At 41.0% G+C, this 16,998-nt stretch overlaps 1 protein-coding gene across 1 annotated transcript; it reads left to right on the top strand.

The window, feature by feature from the left end:
• Nucleotides 1–12: 12 nt before the first annotated feature.
• LOC109479915 (ubiquitin conjugation factor E4 B-like) lies at nucleotides 13–16,575 on the top strand. Its single transcript, XM_019781975.1, has 24 exons — nucleotides 13–200; nucleotides 1,314–1,684; nucleotides 2,108–2,195; nucleotides 2,598–2,742; nucleotides 3,111–3,270; nucleotides 3,735–3,894; nucleotides 4,374–4,589; nucleotides 5,089–5,172; nucleotides 5,337–5,399; nucleotides 5,711–5,827; nucleotides 6,260–6,358; nucleotides 6,829–7,032; nucleotides 7,417–7,522; nucleotides 7,996–8,234; nucleotides 8,723–8,850; nucleotides 9,337–9,435; nucleotides 9,854–10,089; nucleotides 10,508–10,634; nucleotides 11,036–11,180; nucleotides 12,767–12,901; nucleotides 13,463–13,654; nucleotides 14,324–14,498; nucleotides 14,999–15,145; nucleotides 15,523–16,575. Exons 1-24 carry the CDS (start codon nucleotides 177–179, stop codon nucleotides 15,573–15,575), a joined length of 3,513 nt encoding a protein of 1,170 aa, XP_019637534.1. The 5' UTR covers nucleotides 13–176; the 3' UTR covers nucleotides 15,576–16,575.
• Nucleotides 16,576–16,998: the final 423 nt, after the last annotated feature.

The raw sequence follows: 16,998 nt of genomic DNA, 5'->3' as shown, positions 1-16,998 counted from the left end.
TGTGACCAATTGATGTGACGTCATATCCAAGATGGCGGTGGACTGTGTTTTTCATTGAAAATTTCACAGTCCTCGAATTCGACTTGATTTTCTCGCTACCGTGGTAGATTTAGGGAAACTTTTCTTCATATTTCAGGAGTAGCGAGAGCATAAGAAGCCATACAGGACGATAAAAGATGAGTGAGCTTTCTCAGGATGAGGTAGGTTGTTTTATTTTGCTGCGTTGTTGCGTTGGCCCTTTGTCAAAATAACCTGTCGAGTCACCAACGCAACAGCTGATGATTCGACACTTCCTCCCTTTTCAGAGGAACTACTTTGTCCACACTGCTTACAAGACATGAGTGTGTACACGTATTAGAAGCCCGCTCAAAGTGTTCAGAAACAAGCAGGAACCCGTTTGGGCTCTTTCTAGGGAAAAGCCGACTGTTTCAGTGTTTGGGACACATCGGTCAGCGATGCCATGGGGTGGGGGGCAACTCACGAAATAAAAACTATACTCGAATTTTTACGGAATAGGAACTGCAACAGTATTTTCTGACTCGAGTTTGCCCACTACACAATGACGTATATACGTATTAAATCCGTGTTATGTTGGCGAGGAAATAGTAAGCCCTACAAATAGTAGTTGAGCCGGGATTTGTATATTGTCGTGCATCATGTCACATGATTTGTGTCCTCCTGTGTCGTGCATACCTGCCCGACCCTGACCTAGTCCTTCAAGCCCTTTTGTGTCTCTAGAATATGCTGTTTGAATCACTCTAGTCTAGGTGACAAGGTCCCTCTGATACGTCATCTGGATGCAGTATGCAGTATGCAGTGGATACTGTACATACCTGCCAACCATCAGTGGTGATACAGACACAACAGTGCAAGCTGCACAGACAACAACCCAAAACAAATCAGCCTGGGTGCTAGAACCCCTGTGCTTGAAATAGAGGAAGAAAGTTTACAGATCTCGTTGAGCCCATGTCTGTGCCCAACACACAGACCCTCAAGTTGGCCCACTTCCCCAAATTGTCTATCCCAGCGCAAAATATAAATTAAAATTAGTGCCAAATCTGTGATTGGGGCATTTCCCAGCTGAAGGTAGTATTGTGTCTCATGGGGTCTGGGAAACAGGCGAAAAACAAATCAGCCATTTCACAAAATATCTCCTAAAAAAATCCCTTAAAAACTTCTAAAAGCTCATCAGAACTACAGCATACAAAGTTGCTCCTTTCATACATGTGTTATGTTATACAATGTACCATGTAATGTTTTGGATATGATAAGTAAGATAGCCTTAATTTTGCTATTTTTTTCTACCCTCCCAGATGCGCCGGAGACGGCTGGCACGTTTGGCTGCAGGGGGTCTTTCCACATCCCCACCCCAGGGCTCGGGCACCACCCCCTCCCCCTCCAGTAGCACCCCTACCTCCCCAGTCCAGGCTGCCAGCAGCCAGCTCACTTCTCCTTCCCAGAGTCCCAGCAGTCAGCTGACATCTCCTGCCCAGGGTGCTCAGTCCCCGCTGCAGTCTGGGTTTCTCACGCCGGGAGATCGCTCCCCGCGGACGCCCAGTTCTCCCACAACCCCGGTCACGCCTACGGGCGCACGGCCGAGACAGAGGGCTGGGGCTAGCGCTACATTAGACTACGGTTCTCAGTCCTCTCAGAGTCAAAGCATGGATACTGATAGTGAAAAAGGGTAAGTTATTTACCATCTTTCAAGTATTGGTATTACATGTACATGTATATAGTAGTACAGGGCTCAAAATCTTTCCCTTTTTTTGGCATACCAGCATGCACAGACAAATTTTACCTGCACAGTAGAACCACTCAAGTTTAGGCTGGAAGTATGGATCATACTCAACTAAAATACAGTACTGTAAACATGGGAAATAAAAATCCACACACACCTACATTTGTATATAAATCCAGTACATAAACTAGTGCAAGTAATAGGTGCAGATAGAAATACCTGCACTGCTCCAATTTTACCTGCACTAACCAGCACTTGTATTTCAATTGAGCCCTGCATGCAACTGACAATGTGAGCTGTAATGAAACCATAATTCATAACTACATGTACATGTACTTACTGTTGTTCTATGCCTGTTGTTTCTCCCAGGACCCTGTCCCAGATAGATGTGGACTCAGGTATAGAGAACATGGAAGTGGAGGAGGTAGATAGAAAGGATGGGGCTGTGTCCCAAAGGGTGAGTTTCTCATAGTTTCAGGCTTAACACAACTAGATATGCCAGTTCATGAAGTATCACTTTCATTCTCATTTTAGCTGCTAGCATTATGCCAGCATAGATTACTTGGATGTGGGCAGTTACCTACTACTACTATGTTAATAGATTATTATGACTTAAAATGATGTAATCTTTACCTTTTGTCTGACCCTTACCTCTTCCCTCAAGACCTCAACTTCTCATGAATAAAGAATAGTCCAAATGTAAACAAACAAACTACTATGTATGAGTCAAACTTATGAAGAAATATCTACTTTGATTGTTGATCTTGAATTTGGTGGAAGGGCAAATCATGATCCAAACCTAAAATGTGAGGAAAATAAATCTTGTTACAAATCTAACTGCTCTTCTGTCTGATGTTAGGAGCCTAGCTGTAGTTCGGAGCTGAATGAGGAGCAGCTGCTAGCGATCGTGTGTCGGATCCTGCGGGTCTCGTGGAAGAAACCAGAGCAGGATGTCGTCTTCCTCCCTGGTCTGGCTGCTGAGTTTAAACAGGACCCGAAACAAGGTGGGAACATGACATGTCGTACTGTACCCGGGCTCTAGCCAGCACCCATCGGTTAAATCATGTACACTGCTCATGTAAAATGTATGCAGTTATACATTATAGATAGCCACACACTATTCTATCAAATTAGTGCACACAGTTTACATGGCTATTACACAACTTTGAATTACAATATTCACGTCTTCTGTGAAATAAACGATCAAGTTAAAAGGAAGGGAAGTTAATCAAGATATACTGTCTTTGGACAAACGACAGCAGTGTTGTATCTTACTCTAAAATAGACATGGGAACCTTATGAAAATGATTTGTGATTGAAACTGTGATGATGCTTCTTTGCTGACAATTCTTCTCCTTCTTTATCTCTTCAGTATACAACAGTCTCCAGGACCTGGTCAGTCAGATCTTAGTGGAGGTGTTGACCATGCCTCAGGCACAATCCCACAATCCCTTTGCGAGCCTGACGGCCACACCCTCCCAGTCCCTCTCCAGCATCACCAGTAAGAAGTTTGGGACCAGTCCCTTCCATGGGTAAGTCATATTTTTATCATACCTGGGGTGCAATAACATTTGATAGGGGTGTACTACTGCTTTAATTTGGCCACTATATCTAGCCAATGTAGGTGGCATTTTTGCAGTGAGAATAGTACCACCCACATTGGCTACGTGTAGTGGCAAGAAGCGGTACTCCAGTCAGAAGGTCTGAGAAAGATGTCTGACCTGTTTAAATAAAACAGAAAAAAAGACAGGCATCGAGAAATGAGCAGGTGAGAAACAATACTGGTTGTATAAAAAAGAAACCCCTAACATCCTACATGTATGTTTAAGCAGCCGATTGAAAGTATTTTTGAATGCTTGGATTGACAACTCTCCATCTTGCTCTTGGCAGTACATCAGCTGCAGCAATGGATCGTAGTCCAAGCATTGAATTCATGGCTGTACAATACTTCTGATAGAAGATCATAAAAAAACTTAAAGTGTTTCTGCTGTTCCAGTTTGCCCAGCCCTGGTACAGAAGGTGCGACGGCCTCAGCCAGCTCCTCCTCCTCCACCAGTGACAGGTTCCACATCCCTGCCTGCAGGGAGACAGACATTCTCAACTATCTACTCGAGTGTTTTGACAGGGTCGGCATGGAGGAGAGGACTGCTCCTAAGGTTAGTTTATCTTTTAAAAGAAAGACAAAGGTAAACTGGAAAGAGTACAGAACCAAACTGCAAGAACAACTATGAATGGGGTGTAAGTATTACGGAAATGAAAACAGACCTACAGTGAGTGTCACTAGAAGGCAAATAATATCCAGATTATGATGTACAAAATGACTGATAAACTGGTGGATGTACCAAATACAATAGTCATGTACATGTACTAATAAATAAGTGCCTAATACACCAGCCTTCCTATTCTATCAATGAAGGATTAAGGGGTTCAAAAACTCTTTTGTTTTTAGATCTATCATAGAGTGGAACTTATAGCTGCCATCAAGTGCAGTATACGCATCATCAGTAGATAGCTTTAAACAACACTTAGAGTTAGATGTGCGATGGTTGATCCAAAAAGAACATTTTAAAATGACTATCCAAAGTCACCTGAGAAAGCTACAATATGTATGAAACATGTTCTTTTTTTTCCCCAGCGGTGTAGCCAGCCGCCCGTGTGTTCTCTTCTGAACGACCTGCGGACCCAGTGCTGCACTCACGCCATCCTGGTGCTACGAGGGGCGTTCACGGAACCGCGCGCTGCGGGGAAACAGTCGTACCTGGTCCCGTACCTGCTGTGTCGTAACCTGCCGCGGGGGTTCCTGCACGAACTGGTCATGATGGCTTGTCAGGACCCTGAAGACTTCCAGGGGGTGAGAATCATTTTAAGATAGGGTCAGGGTAAATCTCTACAACACTGGTCACTTATGACTTGAAAAGATATTTTGTAAATCTAGATAACTTGATAGAACAAAAAATTTTGTACTGAAACTTTGAGCTGAAATATTCAAATGGTATTGACTTGTGACATAACTGAACAACACTGCTCATAAATCTTGGTTTAGTTGATACAACTGGAAATAATACAGAGTTTCAAGACATTTCTACTGCTATCCAGCAATCTTCATCAGTGAAAAGAAAAGGTAGTTTACATTGTACCTTCTGAACAGCCGAATAGCAGTTGAAACATCTGAAACCTTGTATTATTTCCAGTTCTATTAGTTGATTAAAACATGATTTACAAGAAAAATATCACAGCTAATCAACCAATTGGGTAGATTTTTAAAACTGTCAAAAGGAAGGTACATATTATACCCTGGAAGAATAACCTTCATAAACAAAACAGTGACACTTGTTACTTTCCTGTTGCAGGTTATTGGGGTCGTGCTGCAAGACTTACAACAGACCATGTCTGAGTTCTCTATGGAAAACGACAATTACAAGTACCCTCTCATGGTGAGGTTTGGTTGGTGTAGTTTTCGCACTTCATCATTGTGCTCTGTCTTTTAGTAATTTGCAGCTTGCCTGCAACAATATCACTGTGGGTTTTTTTTGTGGATCAATACAAAACGGGTTCTGTGTTGCTGATGTGTCTGTTCTGTTTTCCTCCCACACTGTAGGCCCTGACAGAACTGTGTGAACTGCGGAAGGGGACGTCCTCCCACAGACCTGTCTGTAACCTGGTTAGTAACACACTCTTGAAGAACGTTTAAGTAAAAAATGTGCCTTTGTGAAAATGAATCAATAGTTTCATAAGGTTGGTAAGTCACTGAATAAAGAGACTTGCAATGTGATCCAGTTGGAATTGCCCTGAGGAAGTTGGCAGACGGTCACCGAAACATCGGCTGAATAAAACACTGTCTTGGTTGTGTAAAAAAAGTCATTGTATTCTGTATCACGTTACTGTAGCAGATTACTGTAGAAGGTTGCTGTGGCATTAGTTTCCAGCTGTGTGTTGTAGTTTTGATGTGGTATTTTCTTCTGTCCTGTCCAGATTGCCCAGCAGACCACCTGGCTCCCTGAGACCCTGACCCAGGCCGGGGGGAGGGAGATACAGAAACTCTCCTTCCTCGGACAGTTCCTCAGTCTCTCTGCATTTGCTGAGGATGATGTAAGTTTACATAATAATACAATTACCTTATATTGAATTTCAAGTTTCAGACTTTGACACTTTATTGAATAGCTATTAGAGGTTTGTCTGTTTGTATTGATTGATATATATCGATTTGTTTGTATTGATTATGTTCTGTTGTGAAGACTGGAAAACTAGCTTGTCCAAAGCTGAAGGGGTCACCCAGTTGATGCAATGAATAGATAGATGTTTACTGTGCAAATCATTGAATTCCCTCATTTTATACAGGATATGAGTTCGACAGATTTTAGGCAAGGGAAAAAGAAAAAAATTGTTATGATGTCAATCATTGTGACTAACAAGCATCTCCCTTTCAAACAAAACCTGTAGTGCACAATGGCTAAGTCGGATCTTTTCTTTAGTTTGTCTTATTTAGATCATTACTGATGAAGTGAATCTATGTATTTTCAGCCTAAGATAGCAGAGAGGTTCTTTGCTGGCCCAATGCTGACCCAGGACAGTACCCGACTCATCAACAGTTCATTACAACAAGCACTGGACTTTGCCAGGGTGAGTACTGCTAGAGTTTGTATAGCCATAGGAAACAATAGACACTGTCATGTCCTGTTGAAAATCATTAAACCATCAAAATCAACACATTTATTGATTTATCTATTAAGATTTGTGGAAGGACTGACATAATAGGTGATTATCACCTTTTCAAGATGTTAACCTGGAGACCAGACTGTAACTATAACTTGTATAAGGTTTGATCCAGGAAGGGCCCTGCTCTTTTGTCGGTGGGATCTTTAACATGCTCAAGGTGTGACTATCCAAGAAGCTACGCACTTATTTTCACCTGAGGCAAGGAAGAAAAAGGTATAAAGTGACTTTTTCAAGGGCACAACACTGAGGCCTGCTAGGGATTTGAACCCAGAACCTTCAGATTCTGAGTCGACAGCCCTAACCACAACACCACCTCATGAACTGTTGTTATGTTTCTGCTCTGTTTAAGATAGCTTTCTTATGTTTTTATCCAGGGAGAAATGTTTAAAATTATCCACAGTCTGCTGGTGAACAGTGAGACGAGAGATGCCATGATGACGTACCTACAGGCAGTCATCGGTCGGAACCACAAGCGAGCACAGATGCAGGCAGATGAACGGATGGTCGCACAGGACGGCTTCATGCTCAATATCATGACTGTCCTGCAACAACTAAGTGTTAAGGTTAAGATGGACAAGGTAGGAAACATTTGATATACGGTATATGCTTTTTCACCCGGGGTACCAGCTCAACCACTAGTTGGTTGCACAAAGGTCAAGGGAGATCCAACCCAAGAAAACACACATGCTAAAAGTTAAACCAAAAATTGTGACTGTTACAACATCAATTGTAACGTCCAATTCCAGTTTTCGAATTACATGTATTTTATAAAGCCTGTGTAATAACCGTCAGAACCCCGTGTTTTCTAGTCATTGAGACACAATGAAATCTGTGTGACTGTAAATAATTAACTTGCTGTTGATAGTTATTTTGAGTTATTTTGATGATACTTGTAACGTTGTAACTCTGCGATCAGTGAAAATAAATGTTTGTAAATTTGTTTTTCTGTACTTTCTGACCAGGTGGATACCCTGTACCCTCACCATCCCAAGTCACGCATCGACCTGTCTGAGGAGACAAGACTGAGATGTTCATCTGAGGAGTGGAAGACATGGCAAGAAGAACTTAGTATGTATCCTCTTCTATTGTGTTCTGGAATGACAGTACAGAGATTACAACAATACAGGCCACTAGGAAAACATACCTAATGCCACAAAAATATATTATTAAAAGCATTGAGTTGGACATTGAATCTGCTAAGAGATTCAAGACATTGGACAATATTGAATGTCTACTATCTATGAATTATCTAAATTTACAGTGAGAGACTAGTATAGCTTGAAATGTTCTTCATTGACATTCGTTTAGACCCTTGTGCCTAAGTGCAAAAATGACATATCGGTATTTTCTAGGTGGAAAATTTCACATTCAAAATATTCTTAAGTGCAAATCTTGAAAAATCATGTGCAATTTGCACATTGCATCTGGGCATTTCGAGCTCTGCCTTCACTTTAGTGATAAAATGAATAGATGAAGTAAACAATTTGCATTTTAGACAGAGATGCAATGCTTACATTCCTCTCTGTTGTTTCCTTCCACAGATAAGGAGCCGTCTAACTGGGTGGAGCCCAAGTTTCCCACAGAATGTTTCTTCCTGACGCTCCACTGCCACCACCTGGCCCTGCTGCCTGCCTGCCGTAACTACATGCGCAGGGCACGCGCCATCAGAGACCTCCAGCGGGCGCTGGAGGAACTGCAGGCTCAGGAGCCCCTGTGGAGAAACCTGCCCACAGCCAACAGACACAGGGAGACGTTAAAGAGATGGAAAGCACAGCAGAAGGTACGCTTTAGTTTCATTAAGTTACATAGTTTTGTGAGCTGAAAATTTATATTTCTTCCTTAAAGCTGCAGGTCCTTGTAAATATTGTTATATCTCCTGAAGTAAATTTCTTGTTACATTGTCCTTGTTGGAACAATTAATAATAAGTAAGTCAGAGTTTCTGACTAGAGAACTGGTTCTTGCCGGTATATGTAGCCACCAACATTGGCTACATATCACTGTAAGAAGCAGTACTCCAGTCAGAAACTCTGAGGAAGATGTCTGATAGGCATCAAAACAAAAGCCTGGTGAGTGACAGTACTGGTTGTGTGAAAGAAAACCGCAGTATCCTAATGTACTACGGTAACTATTATTTTTAAATTGGAAGCAGGTAACAGCATTTCTATTTGATGCCTAAGTGTCAATGATCTATCATTAGACTACATACTTAAACACTTTTTGGATACAATCATGCAAAGCTCTGATGTGCAGCGCTTGTCCATGTACAGAAACTGACCAGAAGCAAGGCGTGTGCAGAGGCAGTATTGCATGATGAGTCCATGTTACGCCGGTGCCTGCACTTCTACGGGATGGAAGTCATGCTGCTCTTCAAGATTCTCGACCCCAAGAACCCCAGGTAGGATGATTCAACATTCAAGTTTCTTATCATCATAATGGTAATACAACCATTGTAAATACTCTGGTGTACTAAGAATTTGTTTTTAGAAAAGGCAAGATGTGGAGGCAGTTTAAAACAGCTGCTCTGAAAGCCACAAGCCCCTGTCACACATTTTGAACCTTCCCCCAACCATCAACCAACCAATGTTGGCTGAAATTTGGGAGCAGTCTGACCAGATTATTCAGGCCACGCCTACCATTTTATATGGAATCAAATCAAATTTAAGTTAGACTTGAGTCAAATTTGCTCCCAACATTTTGAACAGTAGCCAACCACAGCTGTACTTGCTCCCGACCCACTCCTAGTTGGGGGGAGTTCAGTGCTGTTGTGTTCAGGAGGCCATATTCAGCTACATGTGTATGTGTGACAGGGGCTTAAGATTCCTTATACTAGCTTACCAATGAAACTATGTATAGATATATGATGATGTTTTCTGTCCCCCAGACCCACCCTACCCCTGGCAGAAGATGTCCCCATGGCGTTTGCGACTCTCCCAGAATTCTATGTGGAGGATCTGGCTGACTTTCTCATGTTTGTGCTACAGTAAGTACAGAATGGTTTTAGTTTGTCACCAAACTTTGAGAAAATGTAAATGCTGTAAAAAATATGATTGATAAGACTCTGTACCACATTTCACATATTTATGATTTTGTTGAAAACAGTGTACCAAAATGTATCTATTTTGACAGTCATAGTTTTGGACTAGAATTCTGTTTTGATGCATTAAACTTTATATTGTTATGTACTATATACTGTATGATGTCCTCCCTTGTTTGACTGAATGTAACATTGTCATGTACTGTAATATGTAATTGCTACAGGACCCCTGTACCCATTTTAGAGCCCTTAGACTCTAGAGTTTAGGGCCAAGTTAACTTGTTAACCACAGTCATCATTCTAAATGTTAAATGTTTGAAAAACAACCATAATGATTCAAACCGTGCTGTTGCCCTCCTCCCAGACATGCTCCCCAGGTCCTGGAGGACCCCTGTAGCCAGGACATTGTCCTGTTCCTGCTGCTCATGGTGGCCACGCCCAAGTACATGCGCAACCCTTACCTCACCTCCAAACTCATCGAGGTGATGTTCGTGGCCAACCCCGCCGTACAGCCGCGTACGGAACGCATCCACGACATGATCGTGTCTCATCCGCTGGCTGCACCGTACCTGGCCCCCGCACTGATAAGGTTCTACTCAGGTAGGTTAATGGGAATAATAACAACCTGCAGTTTGTCAATGAAGGTTAGACATCCTAGTAAGGAGATACACAAATTGTTGCTCAAGCAACATACTCAGGATAGGTTTTGACAGTGGCAGTTATCAGAACCTATCCTGTTGCTTGAGTAACAATTACTTGGATGCTGCAGTTTGCAGCAAATGTTTTGCAGTACCAGGAACAATATACATAAAGAAAAACTTGCTACAAGAGAGCTACATGTATGAATTATAACAGTAAAGAAAATTAAAGACCTGGGATTAGTTTTATATGTGAGCGTCTTGAAAATGCAAAGTTTTACGCAAATCTACATCACATCTTTGAAAAGAGATTGAAGTAAAATTTTTATTCTTTTCTTTCTTTTTTGAAAACATAATTTGCGTTCTGTGAATGTTTGCAGATGTTGAGACAACAGGAGCCAGTAGTGAGTTCTACGACAAGTTCAGCATCCGTTACCACATCAGTATCATCCTCAAGACACTGTGGAAGATCCCAGCTCACCAGAGAACTATCATAGAGGAGAGCAAGTAAGTTCATGTCTGTAAGATGTTACACAATATACAGTGAGGTCTCCCACTCATGACAGACAAAAGTTTTGCCCAGTCTGTCTTCTTTGACAGACAAAAAGCAGTGAAAAGATGTGGAAAGAGATGTCATTAAAGTATGACTAGCTTTAAGTCTACCAGCAAAATATGCCCCTCAAAATGCAGGGAATACATGTAGGGTTAAGATGTCCAATTTTTTCTAAGGGAGCATCCCCCCGGGCCTCCTAGAATTGTTATGCCTCGGGGTTGTTATCATGTTACAAAATTGAGACGATGGAAAAATTTCAGGCTAGCTACAGGACTTAATATGGGAAGAAAAATGTAACAAATAACCACATTAGCTAATTAGATTATCTATAATTCCATAACAATTTTTTCCTCAGCACCGGGAAGGACTTTGTGCGTTTTGTGAACATGCTAATGAACGACACCACCTTCCTGCTGGATGAGAGTCTGGACTCGCTGAAGAGAATCCATGAGACACAGGAGGCCATGAAGGATGTGGCCACGTGGGAGTCTCAGCCACGGGTAAGGGAGAGGAGTCTGGACTCTTGTAGTATCACATGTTGGCAAAAATATTAAAACATTTTACTCAAGACCCTACACTGTACTACAAAGTATCTGCCTTCACAATGCCAAATGTTCACTGTACTTTGCAGGTTTTATGTGGATAGATCTGTAGTTGTTTTGTTTTTTCTCTATTGTTACTTCAACCATGTGCCAGAGATTCCAACCGTAGATTGGAGTCGATGCACCTTTGCAGCAGTTGATGAAGCCCTACCTTTGCAGCATTCTACATGGTATGATTAAATCCTAAATTACACTTCTAAAGAAGTATGCTGCCTGTTGATGACAGCTACATGTAGTGATTGACATTTCCACAAAGTCCAATTGTAGCCAAGCCTGGCCTAGAAGGACGTCTCTTGTGTCAAGACTTGACAAGCATACGATTGAAAACTACCCCATTGACATTTTTCACCAAGTCTGAGTGAAGACATTGCAATCACTTTGAATGGCACAATCAGAGGTAAGCAGGAAGCTGTCAAGGGAAGTGAAATATTTTTGGAGGAGAAAAACAGCTTAACATTACGCACAGATGTCATATCTAGAAGTCTAGAGTTATGGCACAGCTTTGGTACAGTACAAAAAAATCTACAATTTCTTGGCTGGAGAGGGAAAATTCACTTTTGCAAAAATCCCAAAATTCATTGCTTGAATTATATTAAAGAGCCTAGCATGTTGACCTTATGGCACCTATCATAGCTTTTGAGGCTATCATTGGGTGCCTAGGACTGATTTAATTAATTATTATTATTTTATTTTGCCCTGTCGCTTCATAGTTTTTCTGAAGAAAAACGAGAACCAACAAATCAACAGCTAGGCTTGGTACTTGTCACCTCGGTGCCAAACATGTGATTCCTGGCACTGTCTGTGGTTTGGAGTAAGGTGCTCTCAGAAGTGTGAATATGTGATGGGATTTGCTTTGAAGTGTTTTGACTGAGATCTACAGAGGAGACAGTTGTCTACCACCTGTACTCCACCTTCATTCCAAACCCAAAGCAGACTTGACGCTAAATTGTCAAAGAGACGTCCTGACTAGACTGTCTTGTCCCAAGTCCCCATCTCTTACCAGCTGTGTTAAGACAAGTAAATGAGCCCAATGCAGTTTTAGGGCTTGAAAACCATATTTTTCAAAGTCAATATTCTATTAGTTGTCACTTCAATTATTAAGTCACATCTATTATTAAGATTTAGTAAGTAAGTTGAAAGAACACTATCCCAATGTATGAAAGGTACATGTAGTGGATGCCACCTGAAACATCTGACCATTTGCAAAATCATATCCAGTTGCTTAAGTACATTTTGTACTAGACTAAGTAACTGTTTTTTGGCATTATCTTATTACCTGGAGGTCTAACCTTCACCGACATATCCCAATGTATATATCGATGTTTATGGAGCAAAAATTCAAAACATTACCAGTTTTGCCACCCTCAAATTGCATTGGATGCAACCACAAGGGTTTCCAAGCTTACATAAAAATGTATCAGATTCTACTATCTTTCCTATCCATTCCTTTACGTATTTATTTATTTGTGTATTTCTTGAAACAGGATATGCAGGAGAGCCGTCGGCGTCAGCTGAACATAGACGAGCGTCAGTGCCGGTCGTACCTGACTCTAGCCACAGAGACAGTGGACATGTTCCACTACCTCACTGTGCAGATCAAAGAACCCTTCCTCAGACCTGTAAGTGTTGGATGCCACATCTTTCCATCAGTCCTTGAGCACTTAAGATCAAAGTACTAGTATTGGATTAGGATAAATATAGGTATTGTGTTAATTGTCATGTTAAAAATGAATCGAGACCAAGCTAGAGAATTGCAAAGTTAAATCAAGACAGTGGCTATATCTTATATAAACCAGCTTGAGCCTAAACAGTCAAATTTGTTATTCATATGAGGCCATGTTCATTTGATTATGATATGGATGACATCTGCACATGCATGAATTTCCATCCATTTCCAAGAAAAATTTTTGACCATACTACAAATCGTACAAAGCAGCTGCAAAATGAGCAAATATGGCGTAAATTGAAAACAAAAGTATTAGAAAACCATACTTACGTCGTAGAATGCCAAAATCACTTCCAAGGGAAAAGAAAAATGAAAATGAAGAGTTTTAAATTCGCCATGATTATGACCAATCTTGTCCCTTAGAAGTGTAGTGTTTGTTTCGTAACCTTGCCTTGGAAGCAGTCACATAATCCAGCAGGGGTTAACATTATTTCCTCCACGGACACCCTTACAGGAGCTAGCAGACAGACTGGCGGCCATGTTGAACTTCAACCTGCAGCAGCTGTGTGGACCCAAGTGTAAGGACCTGAAGGTACAGAACCCAGAGAAGTTCGGCTTCGAGCCCAAGAGACTGCTGGGACAGCTGATCGACATCTACCTGCACCTGGACTGTGAGAAGTTTGCAGACGCCATAGCAAATGATGAGGTAAGTATTGATTTGGATGAACCAGTGTTCCAGTGATGCCAGGACCCATCTTTCCATCATTTGGCAGAATTTTGCTGCTCGTGGCTTACAAAAATTTTACCCAATCGATCATCATCTTTGATTCAATTGACCAACAAAAATCAGCTTGTATACATGTAGATATTGAAAGCCATAGCAAATGACAAGGTACGTTATTGGGTGGGCCGGCTACACTCTCCTTGCATCCAAGGGCTGAATTGTGAGTAGCTTACATGTACAATCAGTGGGCTAAAACGTAAGGGTCTATAGCGGCTGCCATTCAGCACTAACTCAGATGACTTCAATATCAGAGAATTTTGCCCAGTCTGTCATCTTTCACAGGCAAAAACCATAAAGATATGGAAAGAAATGTCATTAAACTAAGGTTAGTCTGCCAGCAAAATTTGTCCCTCAAAATACTCAGGAAAGCATGCTGTGCAAAAAAGTCTTCTTTCTTTGTCTTCCATCCTTTGTGGGATGCTAGAATCAATAGGACAGACACTCCATGTTCATATCCAGTTGCTTGAGTAAGTGTTTTTTGGTTTGACTCCATATTGTTTATAGGCATGTAGAATGAGACCACTATGTGGTCTGTAAATGTGAAAAATTCATGCATTCCTTTGCCTAACAAATCCTTTGTCCCTTCCGTAGCGCTCCTACAGAAAAGGAGTGTTTGAGGATGCCTGTGGGGTGATGATGAGGGCCATGATTAAGACACAGTCTGAGATCGAGCACTTCGCCAACCTGGCCGAGAGGGTGGAGAAAATCCTGGTGCAGAAACTCAAGAGTGAAGCAGACTTCAGTGATGCACCAGAGGAGTTCAAAGGTAAAACCTTGTAGAGAGCAAGAATCACTGGAGGTGTAGAAAAGTAAAGGACTAGAACACAGAGCTGACTTAAGTAGTAAGGCAATGAGCCAACTTGTATCACAGAATCTGTTTTTCACCTGCAGTTAAGGAATATTTTGTATCTACACAGTACATGCATCTCCTGGGCATATTAGAAAAAGCTATAATTATTCCTGGTAGTTTGAGGAAGCTGAGAATCTCTTTGTTTTCAAAGTTTGAAAAAGAAGAACACATCAGAATCAAACTCTGAACCATCCCTTGCCTTTTGACTTTGGAACCAAACCAGGATGCTTACCACTTTCACTACAGAGTACTTGTATCCTTGTAAGACTGCTAACAACCAAACTTTCGATTGAAAAGATTTTAGAACATTGTTTTGATCTGATGCTAAACCTTGTAAGAATGCTACATAATGATAGCCAAGCTTTTCTTATGAAAGATTGTAGAACATGTCTGAAACCTCTGATGTTTCCCCCCAGATCCGTTGATGGACACCCTGATGGAGGATCCTGTTATCCTCCCCTCCGGTACGGTAATGGACCGTGCCATCATCACCCGCCACCTGCTGAACTCACAGACAGACCCCTTCAACAGGCAGAGTCTCAGGGAGGATGAACTCATTCCTGGTGGGTCTTATTCCTCTTCTACTTCTCCTGCGCTATCAAACATCACTGTCAGTGTCCTCATTCAAGTGGTGAGGGTTGTGACCTCATGTGGCTTCTGAGTCTAAAACTTGAGGCACACTTTGGGCATTTGTGGTCTGTTGTCAGGACTGCTGTTGTTGCTGTTTTGTGTACTAAAGCACCACCTCATTTTTCCTTCAAAGGCTTTAGTAGCTCAAGATATGCGTGTCCTCCAAGTTGTTTTATCAGTAGCCATTGACGGCAGATGGGGTACCTTAATGCCACACCATTTGAGATAAGTTCTGAATATTATATACAGTAATATACAAGTCAATCCTACATATTATCAATTAACATATCAATTTTTCCTCTCCCAACAGCGGATGAACTGAAACAAAGGATAGCAGATTGGAAGAGGGAGAAAATGCAGTGAGCGTGCGTGCGTCAGAAATTCCAGAGATGACAGCGATATGAAGAGAAAATGTACCATTCTGCTCCAATTTTCAGTGTTTGGTTGAGCAATATTTGCTTGCTTACAGCACACTTGTATGTGCTTATACCCCTCTCTGCTACCGAACCTCCCAAATGTCAGTAAATATTAGCTAGTTACTCCAATATTTGACAAGCACTCGTTGATGTTTTGAATGCTCCTAAGACCAGTTTTCATATCTTAAATGAGGAAAGCCAGTTTCCCTCTGCATTTTGAATGTTTGCCTCAAGCCCCTCCGACTTTAGTTTTCCTAGTTGTAAACCTACAGTCATCATCAGAATATTGTGAAGCATACAATTATTGGCCAATAAGTAAAACACCGTAAGTTGGAGCTGTACAGAGGGATGATACTATGTATGACGATGAAGGTTGTGATCCACAGTACATGAATTTGGCTTCACAAGTGATGTCAACACAGAGATCTATGATCCAAAATAAAGGGGGAAGAAGGTGAATTTTTTTCCGGTGAGATTGTCAAGGTAAAATGATTTGTGGGTCGATCTATGAAATATGGAAGGTTCTTGTTGCACTATAGCCGACCATTCAGTTTTCTTTTTGTTGTTCTTTCTTGACTTTGCATTTGACTAACACGGACAATAATGTAAAAGTGTCATGGGCCGTAATTATCATGTCTGATACTAATCCAAAACAATAGGATCATAACTTTTGGTTGGCAAGTTACAAGAAGAATGGACTGTATGTAACTAATCTTAATAAAATTGGGTATATTATATCAAATTATAAGTGCTGAGCAAGAGATTCACCACAAAAAAAGGAGTATGAAAGTTCACAATTATTATATAAAGTTCTTTGCAAATTCATTGTGTACTGTTTAAATAATAACAATTCCAGTATTAAGACACTGCTACTCACTGACATGTACCCGACACTTGCAAACACAAATTGCAATATGTAGTAGTAATGGTCAATAAAACTTGGCTTTACAATATCTGTACATTTTGGTCACTTTAATACCATTATGACATGTGAAGCATAATTTTCTTCAAGCTGCTTGAATGTTTGAAAAAAAATCAAAATGTTATGTTGTTGTAAAATTTCTGTTCCATAGGCACACCAAACAAGTCATGTTTATTTCCAAAATGTGGGAATGAAACTTTTACACCCAACTGGATTATACATGTATTTCACATGTTGTGGAAATGTAATTTTTACATCTAAATGGAATAACACTGTAACACCAAACTTTTCTGGTCCCCTTTCTGGTAATGACACTGTCAAGTTAGGTCAGTACAATACTGTTCTTTGAATGGGTACTTTTATATAGCTAATTATATAACACTGCCAAGTAAAACCATATTTCAGAGCCTCATTCTTCAGACGTCTTTGTTTTTACTCCACATTACCA

Source organism: Branchiostoma belcheri, unplaced genomic scaffold (genome assembly GCF_001625305.1).
Source record: "Branchiostoma belcheri isolate BF01 breed outbred unplaced genomic scaffold, Haploidv18h27 scaffold5, whole genome shotgun sequence".
Lineage (NCBI taxonomy): Eukaryota > Metazoa > Chordata > Leptocardii > Amphioxiformes > Branchiostomatidae > Branchiostoma > Branchiostoma belcheri.
The sequence above is the reverse complement of the archived record's forward strand: the minus strand, read 5'-3'. Positions and strand labels throughout refer to the sequence as shown.

What these genes read in the sequence shown, in the direction of transcription:
- LOC109479915 (XM_019781975.1), top strand. Translation starts at nt 177, where the DNA reads ATGAGTGAGCTTTCTCAGGATGAG. An exon ending in TTTCTCATGTTTGTGCTACA is followed by an intron (nt 9,436 to 9,853) that starts GTAAGTACAGAA and finishes CCCTCCTCCCAG; the next exon opens with ACATGCTCCCCAGGTCCTGG. An exon ending in ACGCCATAGCAAATGATGAG is followed by an intron (nt 13,655 to 14,323) that starts GTAAGTATTGAT and finishes TCCCTTCCGTAG; the next exon opens with CGCTCCTACAGAAAAGGAGT.